The following is an 18,186-nucleotide window of genomic DNA, read 5'->3' as shown; positions in this document are numbered from 1 at the left end:
CGTAATCTTAAAAAAAAAAACAAATATGAATTGTTATTATATTTCGATACATTTCATACAACAGATTTCCTTGATTTAACGTTAACAACTATTATGTTTAATAGGAGAATAAATAATGAGTATAATTTAAAATGTTGTAATGTAACTAAATTAGCTAAACAAACAGGTAATATTACTGATGTCGAGAGACCATAATTTTTGTAATGAAATTTGTCGAAATATACTGTGAATATGTTCTCTTATATTTACATAATACACAACATATTTTGTTATAAACCTACACTGTACAAATAAAATAATGCTTAATAATATTAAGTTATTTAAATAAGATAAAAATCAAATTAAATAGTATGATTAATATATACTGTTTTCATTACTGTAAAAAATTTGGTTCAATTTTGCATAATAAATAAGTGTTGATAAGAATAATGAAAGAGAAAATTAAATATTTAACATTAATTTTGCATTTACTTTGATAGATACTAACATATAAATGTTTAAGCGATGCAGTAAAATAACTTTCACTTATTATATTGTTATTGAAAATTAGTGTATAAAAAAAATGATTTTTGCAAAAAGTTATATGTAATAACTGTTGGGAACATTGTTCTTACATGCTAATATCAAATTAGCTGCCCTAAACTATTCATCTTATATTATTCCTAGTCTACACCACAACCACTGTAGACTTAATGAACTTGTACTTTCCACTTCAACATTTCCAGCTTTTTCGATTTAAAAAAACATTGTGCACTGAAATATGTAAAACGTATTAACGGTTTTTAATTAATAGACAAAAACATCTGCAGTTTATAGAGATTCGGCAAAATATGGGTATATTTTGGAACAATTATTGTGATTCCATAATATATTGCTAATTGTTGAATAAAACTCATACTCCTTTAGACTTTAAATGTTTATAAACGTTTAAGAACTTCATTAAAGATATTATATAAACTGACATTTAAAGTATTACTAAACAGTTGATTGCTTATGCCAAAAGTTAGATACTACTCTGTATAACAAACAGCACGCTTATAGCGATCCATATGAAATTATTTCTGCTTAAGCTCATTATTATTATTATCATATATCTTTATACCTTTGAAATTCGGAAAAAATACAACATAAAAAGTATTTTAACATATAATGACTGTCACACCAAGTGTAAAATTATTACTGTTATCTAAACTTCTTGATGATAAGTAATCACATTTTCCTATGTTAGATTGTTGACAATTCATATTATAATTATTATTTAAGAAGAAACATTACAAATTCTTTACCACTTCCAATGGCACATATTTTATGAAAACGCTATATATCAAAATAAGAAGGAAGAACGTTGACATTATGTTGCATGTTCACAAATTAACTGCAACGTTGAAATTACTCTCAAGATATTGTGCAAGAATTACGACCAACGCAACTAGTACGAGAATCTGTTATACTCCCAGGTGAACTACCTGGAGTCGATAGTCCATTATGACCTACTCCAACGAAACGTAATTTTCGGTGATGGGAACCTAGGCTTTTACTAGAGCTCAATGATCTATTTCCATTATAACGTAATTGCGATGTAGTCGTCATCGCATAAGATTTTAGATGAGATTTAATAGATTTAGGCAACGGAAGCTGATCTATACCATAAACTGTTGTTCTTGCTACTATTGCACGGCATGCAAGTTCTTGAAGACTGAGTACTGAAAAATAAAATATTTATACGGAATTCTCTTAAACAAATAATATACATATAAATATATTACCTTTATTGGATCGCCATAGCCTTTCCATACCATTACGATGTAAAGCCATGCGAGAAAGCTCCGAAAAACTTTCACGTATGTTAAAATCACAAAGAGGCGATACCTCAAAAAATGCCATACGATTTTTAGCTGCATATACTTCTGCATCACGTTCTCCTACTTGCCTTTTAAAAGCTAAATGAAGGCGATTGCCAACAAGTACTTTTGGTACCCCAGGAGCATGCTATAATATTTGCAGAAAAAAAAATGTTTATTTCATATTATTGGTTAATAATTTTAATTTATTATCTTTATATATTATAAGAAAATATATCAAACATAAATTTTATTTTGTAAATAATAATACACTGAAATACTTTTCATGACTACAATTTAAAAATATTAATTAATGTCCTGTTTCTGATAGAACACCCTGTATAAGACGTTAGTAAAGACATTAAATAAAATAGTGCAATAAATTTAATATATAGCTAAAATGCAATTCAGATGATATACTATATAATTAAAATTAAAAACATTTAATTGCCATGTACCTCTTCAACTTCCTTCAACCATCTGTCAATGCCATCGAAAGACCATTTATTGGTAATGTCATAGACTAAAAGTATACCTTGTGCACCACGAGAATAAGATCTGATTATTGTACAAAATCTACCTTGACCCGACGTGTCCCATAGTTGTAATTTTACTCTTTTCCCATCCAGCAGGATAGTAGTAGTTTTATATGCTAGAAAATACATATTTACTTATATATTTGTTACACATAATTATATATAATTTACATAGTGTATTAAGTAAAATGTAATGAAAGGATTATTTAGAAATTTTACCTTTAACACGTTCACTGCGGCACAAAACATATGTCCTTTATCATACATTGTTCCATGCGTGCCATATTTCATTCAACCTTCATTATATGTTAAAAGGATATCTCTGTAATCTTTCTATTAGCTTTATAGAAAGATACAATAAAATTGAAATGTCTACATTGCTATTTTTTCCCATACCATCGAATATGAAAGTTAAAAAAAGCCACCATTGTAAACGTGTTAAAAGCAACATTTATATGTGTATTTTGTGTGTTGTGTGTGTGTGTGTGTGTGTGTGTGTGTATATATACTACTATATAGAAACAGATATTGAAAAAAACCATACTTTTGATTTAATAATTTTAAAAAATTGTTATTAATAACTAATATTAATGAAACGATAAAATACTACAGTTATAGAATTTATAGAATGTAGTTAATACATCCTTTTATAAAAATGGTAAAATTTGAAACTAAAATATTTTATATTTATTATGCACAAAGAAGGAAAAAGGTTAAATGAACTTAATCACAGCATAGATGTACTACTTGAAATCAGGGAAATATTAGATAAAATAGTACTAAACTTAAATAGATATAAAAGAACGATTTAAAAAGAATAAATACCACTGCCACTGCAAAACGGAGATTCAGCAGCACCATCTTCGAGTCCACTCAAGATCTCTTGCTTTCCGACATCGCTGTCACCCACCAGTAGAAATTTGAGGAGGTAATCGTACTGTTTTTCTTGACGAGGCTTTGTTGTCCTGGCCTCACCTGCAGCCATAATATCCCTGTATTGGAAACCCTGAGCATACTGCAGGCGACCCTATAAGCACTGATCTCCCCTTTAATGTTTTCTGTGTTTAGAATCCGTGGACGGATGAACTTTTCTAATGAATCTTTTTCGTTGATCAAATCATACCGCACAAAACATTAAGTTCTTTTAGCGCATCGACGACGCTTCTTCTTATTGTTTTTTTATTAACAACTGTTTTACTTTTAAGCAAAATCATAACAAAACAAGAATGGTGTCTACTTTCCAGCGTATCATTCGACCTACGTTTAATTACTATTCTGAGGGCCGCTGTCATGAATTTTTCGAAGGTCAAGTACGTTCGACAAATAACCACAAACTAATAAGGCGGTTATGTAATGGACGACAAATGCTTTGACAAAAATGGACTTCAAAAGGTCAGTTTCCATGTTACTCAATTACACTGTCCAATAAATTCAAATCTTTTTTGTTCTGCAATGTCTACTAAGTGTTCCTAGTAAGATTTTTGTCACAAGTTACAAACACGAGTCCGAAAGCAGAATTGCTCTATTACCCTCAATTTTTAAGAAGTACAAATTCTTGTAGAAAGCACGATTTTCATTAAACACTAAAGCTAGGAAGCTCGAGATAGTCTTAAAAAATAGAGGAAAGTCTTCTGAATATGTTAGTATATATGGCTATTAAGGTTTTTGATTTTGGATCATTATAAATGGCTGTTAAAGTTTGAAAAAGTATCGAAGTACGTAGTTTATATACAATATATTTACATTTTTTAAAAAAGTTTATTAACTAGCAAACGTCAAAGCAATTTTTAATTTGCTCGATCAATTATTGTGCGCTTGGCTCTTCTCGACATTACCGTAATCGACATCAATAAAACTGTTCAATAGAGTATGCAGTTTTCATATATTCTTGGGTACTAATCACCAAATTGTAAAGAATTTCTTAATTAATTTCGATTACCGACAATCTAACGAAAGTTTAAACTATGTTATACAAAAATTAGTTTTCGTGATTAATTTTGTACGAATAATCTTTATTGTTAGAAATTTTATTTAAACAATTCTAAGTTTTATATTGTTTAAAAATTTACAATTTAAATGCTTTATAGTCATATTAAAAAAATGAATTTAATGTTGGAGTATGTTTTAAATGTATATAAAATCTAAAAGAAACTATATAAAGCTGTACTTTGCCATTTAGACTTTCACAGATAATAATTTATACAATTTCGTGAATTTTATTTTTTAACTATTTGAATAACATCTTCGTCATGCATAACATGCTGTACTCCTACTCTTTGTGGGGAATACTTTGTACTTGTACCCTGAAAAAAATACAGTAATTTTTGTAAACATACTCTCAATATTTTATAAACAATATTTTCATCTTTTTTAAGATATCACGTCTATTTTATAAGGATACTTTATCAAAGAGTTTGTTAGGTGAATGTTCATGACTCTTTTTGATCCTTATAATGAATTGAATATATGTACTCCTAAAGTATGGCCATTCATAGTATCTAATATATGTATAAATTAAATATTTCTTAAGGTATAAGAAACATGATTCTTACCCAAACAAGAGCATACTTAAATTGCTGAGCAAGTGTGCGATGAATGGCATGACACACGTGTTCCACGGTAACACCTTTTCTTAATATCAAACCATCGTCAAAATCGGGTGGTTGTCCAGGTTTCTTTGTGTACACTCTTATTAAAGATAAGTATTCCCACAGTGTTTCAAGCAAGAAGTCCAAATTCAATTTCATATTACAACTACAAGGAAAATTACATGAAACATTACATTTATCGTTATTCTGATTCTTAATTATGTAAAACTTTGTTATTAAGATAACTTTTCCATATAGAATATAAGAATACATGCCAGAAACTTTACCTAACTACTACACTATTAGGTTGCCTAGCAATTCTGTCCACTTCTTCTATTGATATTTGATCTATTTTGTTATGTACATAAAGACATGGCAAATATACTCTGTTGGCATTGATCACATCAATCAATTCGTCTGCACTACAGTCTTCACGAAATAAAACTTCTGCATTAAAAATCTTGTATTCATGAAGAATCATTTGAACTAATTTCTCATCTACTTTTGTTAGTGGACATGTCGAATTAAAGGCCAATCCACCTCCTTTCTTTACTTTAAAATATATATTCGGCTTTTTCTTATTAAGTCGTATACCAACTGATTCCAATTCTTTTTCTAAAAGTTGTCTTTGTACATCTTGTTTAGTAGCATCTAACATCATAAGAACTAAATCTGCTGTTCTAGCAACAGCAATCACCTGTCTACCTCTTCCTTTACCCTAAAATATTTATTTATATGTATGAAAATGAAATAAAATCATTATTTTAGCTATAATAAAATTTTATAATATATTTATCAAAACTTAATATTGTGATTACCTGTGCAGCACCTTCAATTATTCCAGGAAGGTCAAGAAGTTGGATATTTGCCCCTTTATATTCAATAACACCAGGAATACAAGTTAAAGTAGTAAATTCGTAAGATGCTGCTTCAGATTCAGTATGTGTTAAAGTACTTAATAAAGTAGATTTTCCCACTGAAGGAAAACCTATTAAAGCTACTCTTGCATCTCCAGATTTTAATACATCAAAACCCTCTCCTTTCTCAGATTTCTTTCCCGGTTCTAAAAGTTGTGATCTATATTTTGCAAGTTTTGCTTTCAATAATCCTAGATGATATTCAGTTGCTGAAAATAAAACAAATACATTAAATTAAAAAAATTAAATATTAAATAACAATAGAATCATTTTATTGTATTGATATTTATTAAAATTGTATACTTTATACATATATTTTTATAAATTATAATTGAACTACATTATATTTAGAAATTATTATCATATAAAATTTAATTTCATTTATAAAAAGAAATTTAAGTATCAGTTAAACAATTCTATATTCTTAATAATAACAAATTTACTATAATTATTATATTATATAAATTTCTAATACCTGAAATAAATATTTTTTTTCATCTTATCATATTTATAACCTTTATATGTAGTTATTATAGCAACATTTCATTATCACTATACTAATAATCATAGATAATAATAAAAAGGAATATGCATATACATTCTTTTTTAAATTAGCTTTATTAAAAAGTCGTCATATTATATAAAATAATTATGATTCTATACAATTTTGTTTAGAAATATACAACGAGAGTATTTCAGTAAATATGTAATATTCCATCATTCTTTGCATATGTCATAAAAGTATAAATGAGTATTTCAAAATATGGTTAGGGAAGAAATTTTAATTTTCTTGAAATATGTACAAACCTTTATTTTTTTGTGTTCGAGCAATTTCTTTTTCAATTTCAGATATTTTCTCTAATATGCCCATTCTGTATTTAAAAAGCTAACAAATTTACATTTGCAAAATAGATACACACCGTTACGCGCGGTGTGCGTAATAATATACGACAATTTGTATGGACGCATCAATGTATGCGTGATAACCTACACATATTTAGTTATATTTACCATAAACAATGAAGTGGAATGAAGGAATTCGTACTACACCATGCTCGTCATAATCTTTCTTCTTTTTGATTGGCTCTGTCATTTCCTGCTAACTTTCCGCTTATTTACGGCAGATATTTACAGTTTACGATATGCATTATAGGTATGTATAAAAATTGTATAAATATTATAGTTAAAATAAATATCTTCTTAAAAGTTTATTACTTATAATTAATATGTAGGGAGCATAAAGTAACTCCCTAGTTACTACCGCAGATGGTGCAGTTGGCGCCGATGCCAACCGTCGAGATGGAGGCCAGGGTGCTCTAGGGGATTTGTCTCTAGGTACTCCCTGGTCCTCGCGAGATAGTCAGTCGTCTCCAAGCCAGCCTGAAAGACAGGCGAATCCTAACCGCAAAGCCACGTGTTTAGTTATTTCCTAGGCCCCGTATCCCTATACGTAGGTTACAGCCTACAATAGTAATATGTATTATAATACGCAAATTCCAGTTCTAATAAATTCCCATCGCGGCGCTATGTGTACTAAACCCGCTTCACGCGATAGCATAACACTATCTAACCGGACGGCCGACATTAGATTTCAAGTTGGTACTCTTTACTTTATTGTAATCGGTCCGTTTTAATTTGAATCAGTGAAGATAACTGTTGCTGTACAATTTAAAGCAAACAAATTATCGAGAACAAGTATAATTACGTGAAAAGTGAAATATTATCCGTTATCATGGAAGAAATTTTTCAAATACTTCACGAAAGTAATTTCAATAATGAAGAAGAATTGGAGGATATTGCTGAAAGCAGTTCCTTGCAAAATTTAAAAAGGGATACTGAAGAATTGCTTGCAAACGCAAGGTGCACTATAGGAAGTGTTGAATACGCAAGTTTGAACAAAATGTTGGCCATCTGTTATTTAAAGGTGTTATCATTGTATTAATATTATCTTATGCACTGACGAGCTTACTTAATAGCAATATATATATATACATACAGAAGATATTAATAAATTTATAAATATCGTTTACAGATGGGTAATGAACTTGAAGCTATATGTCGATTAATCGAGTCGCACGCAGTCATACTTCGTCAACAAATATTGCACAGGTGTGTGAAGACAAAGATGCAAGAACTGATTTTAAATACAAAAAAATTCTATGGACTTCAGTCTTCCTACGTAGAGTTTGATATAAACTTGCCAAATAGTGTTGATAATGTAAAAGCAAAGCTCTTTGATTTACCCACAGGTGAAATACACTAAACAAATACATTTTGCACAAATATTATCCAATATCTTAATTTATTATTCATTTTTGTTTAATGCATAGAATGGTATGTGATTCAAATTACTGCTCAATATAAGTCTCCAGGTATTTCTGAAAATCGCAAATCCATACTTAATGAAATGCAAGCTATGCATATTATCGTACTACCAACAGGAACTAAAGAGATGGAACCTTTATGTATAACATTACCAAAGCCAAAATTTCATTATCCCTATGACATTTGTGATGAAATCCAGAAAATACTTTCTAATAATAGATCAGAACTCGAGGCTACTTATGCAAACCATGAATTATATTGGAAAATGCGCAATCGACAAAATGATAGCATGAGGGTACTTACAATATCAATAAGTAAAATCTTAATAAGTCTAATATTTTTTGTATGAATGTGTGTATATATATATATTGAAGACAGCTATACATGCATTGGAATACACGTGGTTACGAGAATGGAGGATCTTATTTATGGCAGATCCAATAGACAAACATGATTTAGTAACAGACATTGTACAAATGATTGATAAACTTATATCAGACAACAAAATACAGTAAGTAAGCTTTCAGATTGACAAATTTTTCATTTTATTGGCCAATGTACTTGAGATTATGTATTATAGATGGAACATACCAAAGCGATCTGTGTGGTTACTGAAAAAAATAGCACTTGGTGCATGTTTTCTTACACGAGAAGAAATAGCATATGGAGTAAAGTATGTACTTCCTGGTTATGACAAACTTGCTGATAATATTATACTATCCATATATGGTAAATTGTCATGTATACAAGAATTAAAAGATGCAACTAGAAAGACATTGGTTTTAATTGTTGACGAAGTACACATCATTTTGTTACATATAACTAATAGGATAAATTATATTGTTTTATTTCATAAGTTTTCTAAATAACTTTCAGCATATGGATTACATACCCTTTGAATCTATGAAAATCTTACAATGTCATCCCATTACTCGCTTTCCATCGCTGCACGTTGCGCACGCATTATTTAAGGAACACGAAAGTACAATGAAAAATGGCTGTAAAATAATTACAGTTAAAAATGATATGGGCACATGTATTGTTAACCCATCAGGAAATTTATTTAAAATGGAAAAACGCATCCGACTTTTTATTGAACACTGGTTACCAAATTGGAAAAGTTCGTACAGTGTTGAACCACAAGAAATTTTCAAAGATACTTTAATTAATCGTGATATATTAATGTATGATTATTTAAAATATTGATATTTCATTATTCATACAATGTTTATAGTATGCTGTTTCGATAGGTATAATGGTCATGGTAATGGGATACAATATTTACCAGGAGAACAAATTGAAAGACTTAAGGTGAAGTCAATTGTTTTATTATTTGGTTGTAGTAGTGTAAAATTACTCGAAGTAGGAGGACGTTATCCACCGCACGGTGTTTCAAATCGGTATTTAATAGCAAGCAGGTAGTAAATTTTAAGATTTAAAAATTATTGTGTGATTTAACATATAATTTAAATTGAATTGTTACACAAATCAAGAAGTGTTTTCCAGTAATTATTTTATTTTTAGTCCATGCGTACTCGGTATGTTATGGGAAATTACAGATGTTGATATTGATAAAATGACTACAAATTTCATTAGTAGTTGGATTCCATCACCATTAAACAGACCATGGGCTGACGTCGACATTAATATGTGGCTTGCGGGTATTTTAAGTTAGTACAAATACTTATACCGTTTTTATTTTTTATTTTTTATCTTTCAATTACTTTTATTACCATAATTCCATTCAAATTTTTTAATCTAATCTTTCAATTAGAATTTCCAAAAAATTCACAAAAAGTCGCTCAAAATATTCCTTTGGAACCTGAGATGTTGAGAGCAGTGGCAAAGTCTAAATATGCCTGTTCTCAGTATATGACTGCGGCTGCAATAGTGATACGAGGATTGCCAATAAAGTTGATTTAAATTGTAAATGTAAATACGATACAAATGAATAGATATTAATTAACATAAGGTTAAAAAAGCTGATAAAAACTTTTTATTTATAAAAGATTTTGTAGTTTGGTCATTTATTATGCCCAATGTATCTACTTTAAAGTATTGTTCTTAGTCACATTATTATTTGTGGTTCACAAGCTCGCGCGTACGTGAACTCGTAAAGTTTCGGAAAGTCGACAAAGGCAAACTGACGCATGCCCTCTTTCTCGATTCTCCAAAGCTGCCCGAAGTAATTTCGAACCGCCTTGTGGGAGTCGAGAAAGAAAGGCTAACATTTGCTTTCTCAATCTTGAACAACTGAAATCCGAACTCACGTCAACGGCATCTCTGCTAACCACTGCTGACCTTCGTTGACAACTTCTGACATGATATAATATAATATAATATTTTTATATGTATTAAAGCTTTGTATAATGTAAATCTATGGCAATAAATGATATAATTTCAAAGAATTCCATGTGTTCTCATCATTTTTACCTTTCTTTTCCTCTCTCCATTATTCCATTATTCCCTTAGCTATAAGATACATGCCACCTGTTTGCAAGGCCGCCAGCATTTTGGAAATGTTCCGGGCACTTTGAACATCCAGATAACAAAACGCCCAAGTTTGTCGTGGAATAGTTCGTTACCACCAACGATACATGGCACTTATTTATCGACCTCAGGCCCTCTGGTGCTAAAACGCCCAAGCTTGTCGAGAAATCCATCTAGCGTAGACGATAGGAACTATTCCACGACAAACTTGGGCGTTTTAGCACTAGAGGGCCTAAGGTCGGCAAATAAGCGCCATCTAGCGTTGAAGATAGCGAACTATTCCACGACAAACTTGAGCATTTTAGCACCAGGTGGCCTGAGGTCGGCAAATAAGCGCCATCTAGTGTTGAAGATAGCGAACTATTCCACGACAAACTTGGGCATTTTAGCACCAGGTGGCCTGAGGTCGGCAAATAAGCGCCATCTAGTGTTGAAGGTAACGAACTATTCCACGACAAACTTGGGCGTTTTAGCACCAGGGGGCCTGAGGTCGGTAAATAAGCGCCATCTATTGTTGAAAATAACGAACTATTCCACGCAAACTTGGACGGCTCTCTCTTCTCCCACGAGGCTTCCCGAAACTCTACGAGCTTCCGTACGCGTGATCTGGCATGCGTGAATAGTGCACCGGGTGCTGAATCTGGCATCTCTGCGTTGGTGGTGAGTGGACTTACCACGGTTCTTTTTGGTTAGAATTTGTACCCTCCTTAACGCATAGGTTAAGTAAGTTTGTTCGTATAAAATCAGATACATTTAGACATCATGTACGACGATTATAACGAGGTAAGTGTTGGTTGAAAAATAGTAAGATAAAATGATGTAAATTTCGTAAATGAAATTATTATTTACACAATTTTCAGTATGATACATATGATGAATATGGATCGATGGATGGTTATAGCGAACAGTATGACAGAGTGAACTATCGTCAAATACCAGAAGTTGTACGAAGTTTTCTCGTATTCTTACGAAACTGTATAAACGAAGGAATGATTTTTGAAATACAAAATCTTTATGAAACATCGTTTCCGAAAATTTCAGAACAATTATTTGATAAATCTTCGTGGCCAGATGCTCAAGCAATTGCACATATAGTTGACAATGATCCGGTATTCCTCACTCTCTATAAAGAACTGTATTATCGCCATATTTATGCTAGAATGCAAGGACCAACATTAGAACAACGTCTTGGTTCCTTTTATAATTATTGCGATCTTTTTAATTACATATTGCATCCAGATACACCAGTTCAATTGGAATTACCCGATCAATGGTTATGGGAACTTATTGATGAATTTGTTTACCAATTTCAATCTTTTACACAATATCGTGCTAATATATCCAATAAAACATCAGAAGAAATTGAGAATTTGAGTGCACACAGCAAAATATGGGATATACTTTGCGTTTTAAATGTTTTACATTATTTAGTTGATAAATCAAAAATTAAAAGTCAATTAGAAGTTTATGCAAGTGGTGGAGATCCAGATTCGGTTGCTGGAGTATTTGGAAGACATTCTTTGTATAAAATGCTTGGATATTTTTCTCTTGTAGGTTTATTGCGCTTACATTCTCTCTTAGGAGATTATTATCAAGCTATTAAAGTATTAGAGAATGTGGAACTTTATAAAAAAAGTGCATACTCTCATGTACCTGGGTGTCAGATATCAACTGCATATTATGTTGGTTTTGCATATATGATGATGCGAAGATACGCAGATGCAATCAGAACATTTTCTGGTATTTTGTTATACATTCAAAGAACAAAGCAATTATTTGCAACAAGAAGTTATCAAAATGATCAAATTAATAAGCAAACAGATCAGATGTATCATTTATTAGCCATTTGTCTTGTTCTTCATCCCCAATGCATAGATGAAGGATTACAACAGGCACTACGTGATAAAAATTATCATGAAAAAATGTACAAGATGCAATATGGAGATTTAGCAGAATTTGAATCATGTTTCCTATTTGCATGCCCAAAATTCTTGTCCCTTACACCACCGAACCCTGACAATCCAAATGAAGACTATGTTCGAGAAGCAATCAAGCACCAAACTCAAGTCTTTATGGATGAAGTAGTTCAACAGAAAATGTTACCAACGATTCGTTCATATTTAAAATTATATACTACTCTACCGCTAAGTAAACTAGCTACATTCATGTGCAGCAATTCTAGACCTGATGAAAGTTGGGATTTAAAAAAGGAAGTTAATACGCTGACCATTCATTTATTGTGTTTCAAACATAAAATGAAAAATATTGTTTGGACAAAAGGTGCATCAGGATTAGATGGAAAATTTCAATCTGGCTCAGAGGTAATTTATGTATTTATTAACATAATATTGTCATTATTAATATCAGCTAAGAATGAGAAATAGTAATTTTATAATATATGTTATTATAGTTGGACTTTTATATCGATCATGACATGATCCATATCGCGGATACAAAAGTGGCACATCGTTACGGTGACTTTTTCATTCGAAAAATTCTGAAGTTTGAAGAGTTAAATCGAAAATTACATCACATAAAAATTTAATTGTATTGTAATCATATTTTTTAAAGGAAAATAAAATTTTGATTAATAATAAATACGTTCTTATTGTGTAGTTTTTATCGTATAATCAAAACCTTCACTTCAAAAGATCCTTTAAAGACACTTTATTATGTATAATTATAAGGTTTAAAAACATTATAGTCAGTCATTTTACCAGGCGTTTTAAAGGCATTATAATACAATTTTATGTTAAGAAAAATTTGAGTATTTGATAGATTCTTACTATTAAAATAAAATCAACATTTTTATCTTATTATCGATTTATGCAAGATTCAGATTTAATTTTTAATATTCTGAAGGTAATCGTTGATTGACATTCTGTGTTATTAAAAAAGAAATCAAACAAATAAAATATTTGCATTTGTATAATATTAATTATTTTATTGTCCAAAAATTTGTATCATTAAGTATACTATGTTTGTTTTTAAAAATATTTGCAAATATACATTTCTATTCTTATAAATTACATAGTTAAAAGTTAATTACTACTTTTAATTATACGTGTATCATTATCTATTTTGTCGTACATTACTTGACATGCTGCTGATAAAATATTAGGCTGGAATGATGTAGATGGAACTTTTAAACTGTGAAGATAATGAAAAAATCGATTTCCTCGTTTAAGATTCATCTTAACTTTACATTCTTCTGCTCTACATATCGTTCTTACAGATGGAAGATAATCTGTAGATATAATTCGACGATCGAGAACTAAAGATGCAGTGTGTGATAATGCTATATTTATTCCATTGTTTAATTGTTTCTTTAATATGATATTATTTTGATACTGGGTTTCATCGTGTTTATTTAAGTGATCTTTATACGTAACTTTGTTACTTATCCATTCAGCTATGTTTAAACATATATTATTTGAAACTGAATATGAAGCAGTATCCTCGATTAGAGACAGACTGGGTTGTGTTTTTATTTGCCATAAATTTAATGCAGTATCTTCTATGTTAATTAAAGATGACAATAAAACTATGTTATCTAATTTACTTGCTACATCATTTAATATTTCTTTATTATCATTTGTTACTTTTCCGTCTGCAATCTTTTTTGTTCTCTGTCTTTTACTTATTTTAATTGCTGGTTTATATAAGTAATGATGCATATTTTGCCAAAAAGAGTTCTTGAAAATTATACATTGTTCTGGTATTTGTACTGGACCAGATAGCAATAGATATTGCAACTGCAGTATAGCTTTGCGTAAATCTCCAGTTTGCACTAATTCCTATAAGAAAAAGTGTTTTGAAACATACAAGTAGCATATATAAATTTGATAGTATTAAGAAAACAAAAATTTTTTTCACTCGCCTGTGTACTAACAATACTTACTGTTATGCAGTTATGCGGTAGTTTGTAACCAGTTTCTGCTAATGAAATCAGTTCTAATAAAGCAAACATTCTACTGCCAACAACGTTTTGAAAATAAATTCTATTTTGCTGAGGTGCTATTTTACTCAATTGTGGATAAACATCCCTACACGTCATGACAATTGGACGTTTTGTATTTGATGCTAATTGATATGTAGCAGAAGTAAAACCTTCGTCTTCTTCAAATACGAGATCAATATCTTCTATAAGAATGAGAGAATTTTGTGGTATTTCCTTTGGTAACATTTCATTTGAAATTGAATTAAAGAAAGCAGACGCGCTGTTCTTTTTTTTTATTCTATGCGATTTAGTTGCCTCTTCCAATTCTTTTAAAAGCTTTTTCCCAGTTCTTCTAGATGATGCGTTTACTTCTAATACGCTAAACAAAATAGAGTTCTTTTTTAATAACTACATATGATAAAAAAAATATTTAAATTATACATCATCTAAGTATTAATGTTGCATACGAACGTATAACCGAATTCTTCTGCTACTGCATACACAGTAGCTGTTTTACCACTTCCATGTGGTCCTAATAATACAGCCACTTGGTTATTTTCACTAATTCTTGAGGAACTATTATCTGATAAATAAAATTCATCTCCACTACTATCATCTTTATTTGTAAATGTTTCTGTCCACCCAATCAACCATTCTTTTAACTTTGCAGCAGCTTCTTCGTTTCCAATTACTTCTTTAGCATTTTTTGGTCTATACTTGTAAGTCCAACTACAATCTTCAATTTGATTACCTTTGCTTTTACATTCAAGTATTTGTTTTTTCTCCAATTGTTTACTTCTTCTAGTTTTTGTTTTTGGAGACATCGTTTTATTAGAATTTTCTTTAATAGCGAACAAAACAATATCCCACATTTTCCTTACATCTGGACAGTTTTGTTCCATTTCTGATAATACTTCCTGAATTTTTGGTTTCTTAATATTTGTTGATGGTTTTAACTTCGTTTCAGAAAAATCTATTATAAATTTATAGTTATTTACATTTAAAACTGGAACATATTGATTCAAAATTTTGTCTCGAATATGAAAATTAATCATTCCGTCAGAATTTAAATTGCTTAATTGTGTAATGTGACTAATACCTGGAAATGGCAATGTACCATAACCATTTACTTTTCGATCTATAGTTTTATTATTTCTATCTGTTATATCTGGTTGTAAAAATAACTGCCGTGCTGCTACAATTTCCGGATCTGGTTTTTGCCGTTTTGTAAATAAGGGTGCTAATTTATCAGTCGTTTTTCTCTTTGAATTATTATCATGAATGAGTGAGTTTATTTTACTCAGTTTAACTTCATTAATATTTTCTAAATTGGTACAAACATAGTTGATCTCATTTTTATCTTGTATAAAAATTGATTTGTGTTTACAAGACGTTACTTTATGTTCATTTTTAAATGTAGTTTTTGAATTTTTATTATCTTGTATTACAATACCATCTGTAGAACATTCTGATTGTTTTAATTCCTTTAATTTTACCTTCACACATTCATTCATCCGTTTTGGCATACTTCTCTTGCTTTTAATATTTAAGGATAAATCTTCGGAACAAATATTTTTAATTCTTTTAGATTTTTTTGAATTTTCCATATTTAATTTATCTTTACTTTTTGGTGAGAATAATTCTTCATCGCTACTGTTACCTATTTTTCGAATAACAAAAACTTTTAAAATCGAATAATAACTGTACAAGTAATATTAAAACAAAATTTAAAAATCAGAGATCAAAGTGTGTAAATTCATTGCCTGCAACCAAAATATAATTCGGGAGACTTCTATATTTTTTTTTCTTCATAATAAATTTTTTATACTAAATAGTGTAATCATTATTTTACAATATTTACTAAATTATAAATTACCCAAGATAGAATTTTTATCCTCATAATTTCGAAATTTAACTCGTAAGGACCACCTGCATTTATTATTTTGTTGTTGTTGATCATGTTCTTTCTTTTTATGTGATGTACTAATATTTTCAGATCCAATGATATTAATATCATCAATTTGAGGCAAATCCAAATCTGATCTATTTTTTCTATTTGGCCGTATTTCATTGCTTAAATCTGAGTTATGTATACCATGTTTAATGGAGTTTTCTGCTATATGTACATCAGCCTTGACTACAATAGTAGACATATCTGATATATTTGTATGTGTTAAATCTACTGGTGTTTTCCTATCACAGATAAAATAAAGTACAATACAATTTTAGATAAATATTATTTTTTATTTTATCGAAAAAGATATTAATGATATTACCTGAAATAATTTAACAAATTGCCTTGTGGTTGTCTTTGACTTAAAACAGTTGAGCGTACATTATCTTTCTTCTCTTCTTTTTTAAAAGCTTTTATACGATTTTGAATAATTCGTTCTACTTTTTCACTTTCTTCTAATTCGAATAATTTCCTTTTAGAATATCCTTTTTTATCTGCTAAAGCTATCAACTTTTCTTTAGAACGTTTTAATTTCTCTTTATATTCTTCAGAATTTCCAGCATCTATTTCCTTATTTTGAGAAAGAACTCTAATCTGTGGTGTTTGTTGAATTGATTTATTATTACGACTCATAATAATTTGAAAAGCATTAGATTCCTTATGATAACATTCATCGTTGTCACTAGAGTCAATAATTAATAAATCTATATTATTAGCATGATTTTTATTTTTAAATGTACTAGTGGAGTTTATATCAATGTTAATATTTTGTTCACTTCTCAATTCTTTCTTATAATTTTTATCACTATCTAAACAATTTTGAGAATTTTGTTTTTCTCTATGATGTTTGAGTTTATTTACCAAAATAGTTTTTGTTTCTAATGATAAATAATCTAGGTCTTGATTTCGTAATTTCTGCGATGTTAACTTTAACGAGGAAGAACTTTTAGGTTTGTGTGCTTTTTTGTCCACATTATATACCTTGGTAAATGAATTAAGTGTTTCATCAATCATATCAGTATTACTTTTTAGAATATCACATACTCCATCTTTTGTATCTGTTCGCGATATTTTCACTTTAACATGATTACATTTACCTTTCGAACCTTTCGTAGAGTTTGTTTCTTTCTTCGTGTTATCATTAGAATGTACTGTACTTTTACTAGATTTTACAGCATCCATAAGGTATTGTGTGATATTTTTCATTCTTCATCACTGCACAAGGAAAATTACAAAAATGCAGAAGACATTATGAAAGAAATCCATTTAACATTTATTCTTCTCATATACGTAGTGTAAAATTTTGGCGCCATGACACTATACGTTACTACTAAAACGGATTTCATGTAATATTCCCGCCATTTGCTTTAGGCTTTTGTTGGCGATGCTTTAAAAATACAAATTTTTATTTCTTCTACGTCTCTTAAATTGATTTTCTGATAAAAATTTTTAGTAGTTAATTGAAATAGACGATCGTATTATACAAATATCTCTTATTTTATTTCAAATACGACATTTTTATGTTATTATTATGAATTTGTTGAATATCATACACAACAGCACATTCCAGCACTAGCCATGTTGAATGAATACAG

The 18,186-nt window shown here is 29.7% G+C and overlaps 5 protein-coding genes across 8 annotated transcripts; 2 read left to right on the top strand and 3 right to left on the bottom strand.

Annotated features, from left to right (window-relative positions):
• Positions 1–1,131: 1,131 nt before the first annotated feature.
• Positions 1,132–3,659, bottom strand: Rab40 (RAS oncogene family member Rab40). Its single transcript, XM_076777591.1, has 4 exons — positions 3,203–3,659; positions 2,300–2,493; positions 1,767–1,989; positions 1,132–1,703 (listed from the first exon to the last, which is right to left on the bottom strand). The coding sequence occupies exons 1-4, from the start codon at positions 3,360–3,362 to the stop codon at positions 1,396–1,398; spliced, it is 885 nt and encodes a 294-aa protein (XP_076633706.1). The 5' UTR covers positions 3,363–3,659; the 3' UTR covers positions 1,132–1,395.
• A 734-nt stretch (positions 3,660–4,393) lies between these two features.
• Positions 4,394–6,843, bottom strand: LOC143347457 (developmentally-regulated GTP-binding protein 2). The gene is made up of 5 exons (XM_076776627.1): positions 6,690–6,843; positions 5,784–6,091; positions 5,253–5,683; positions 4,930–5,131; positions 4,394–4,680 (listed from the first exon to the last, which is right to left on the bottom strand). The coding sequence occupies exons 1-5, from the start codon at positions 6,751–6,753 to the stop codon at positions 4,594–4,596; spliced, it is 1,092 nt and encodes a 363-aa protein (XP_076632742.1). The 5' UTR covers positions 6,754–6,843; the 3' UTR covers positions 4,394–4,593.
• A 654-nt stretch (positions 6,844–7,497) lies between these two features.
• On the top strand, positions 7,498–10,461 carry Sse (extra spindle pole bodies like 1, separase). 3 transcript variants are annotated; one of them, XM_076776546.1, is made up of 9 exons: positions 7,498–7,806; positions 7,915–8,131; positions 8,213–8,502; positions 8,582–8,718; positions 8,788–9,004; positions 9,084–9,391; positions 9,458–9,625; positions 9,732–9,877; positions 9,982–10,461. In XM_076776546.1, the coding sequence occupies exons 1-9, from the start codon at positions 7,615–7,617 to the stop codon at positions 10,128–10,130; spliced, it is 1,824 nt and encodes a 607-aa protein (XP_076632661.1). In that variant the 5' UTR covers positions 7,498–7,614; the 3' UTR covers positions 10,131–10,461. The 3 variants fall into 3 exon arrangements, with proteins under 3 accessions (XP_076632661.1, XP_076632663.1, XP_076632662.1); XM_076776548.1 differs by having other exon boundaries at positions 7,649–7,742; XM_076776547.1 differs by having other exon boundaries at positions 7,683–7,784.
• An 848-nt stretch (positions 10,462–11,309) lies between these two features.
• On the top strand, positions 11,310–13,295 carry Eif3l (eukaryotic translation initiation factor 3 subunit L). Its single transcript, XM_076776719.1, has 3 exons — positions 11,310–11,480; positions 11,558–13,018; positions 13,108–13,295. Exons 1-3 carry the CDS (start codon positions 11,460–11,462, stop codon positions 13,240–13,242), a joined length of 1,617 nt encoding a protein of 538 aa, XP_076632834.1. The 5' UTR covers positions 11,310–11,459; the 3' UTR covers positions 13,243–13,295.
• A 319-nt stretch (positions 13,296–13,614) lies between these two features.
• Elg1 (enhanced level of genomic instability 1) lies at positions 13,615–18,163 on the bottom strand. 2 transcript variants are annotated; one of them, XM_076776718.1, is made up of 6 exons: positions 17,689–17,771; positions 16,914–17,273; positions 16,514–16,830; positions 15,109–16,297; positions 14,599–15,016; positions 13,615–14,494 (listed from the first exon to the last, which is right to left on the bottom strand). In XM_076776718.1, exons 2-6 carry the CDS (start codon positions 17,222–17,224, stop codon positions 13,739–13,741), a joined length of 2,991 nt encoding a protein of 996 aa, XP_076632833.1. In that variant the 5' UTR covers positions 17,225–17,273; positions 17,689–17,771; the 3' UTR covers positions 13,615–13,738. The 2 variants fall into 2 exon arrangements, with proteins under 2 accessions (XP_076632833.1, XP_076632832.1); XM_076776717.1 differs by having other exon boundaries at positions 16,914–18,163.
• Positions 18,164–18,186: the final 23 nt, after the last annotated feature.

Source organism: Colletes latitarsis, chromosome 11 (assembly GCF_051014445.1).
Source record: "Colletes latitarsis isolate SP2378_abdomen chromosome 11, iyColLati1, whole genome shotgun sequence".
Classification (NCBI taxonomy): Eukaryota; Metazoa; Arthropoda; class Insecta; order Hymenoptera; family Colletidae; genus Colletes; species Colletes latitarsis.
Note: the sequence above shows the minus strand (reverse complement) of the source record. Positions and strands in the feature narration are given on the sequence as shown.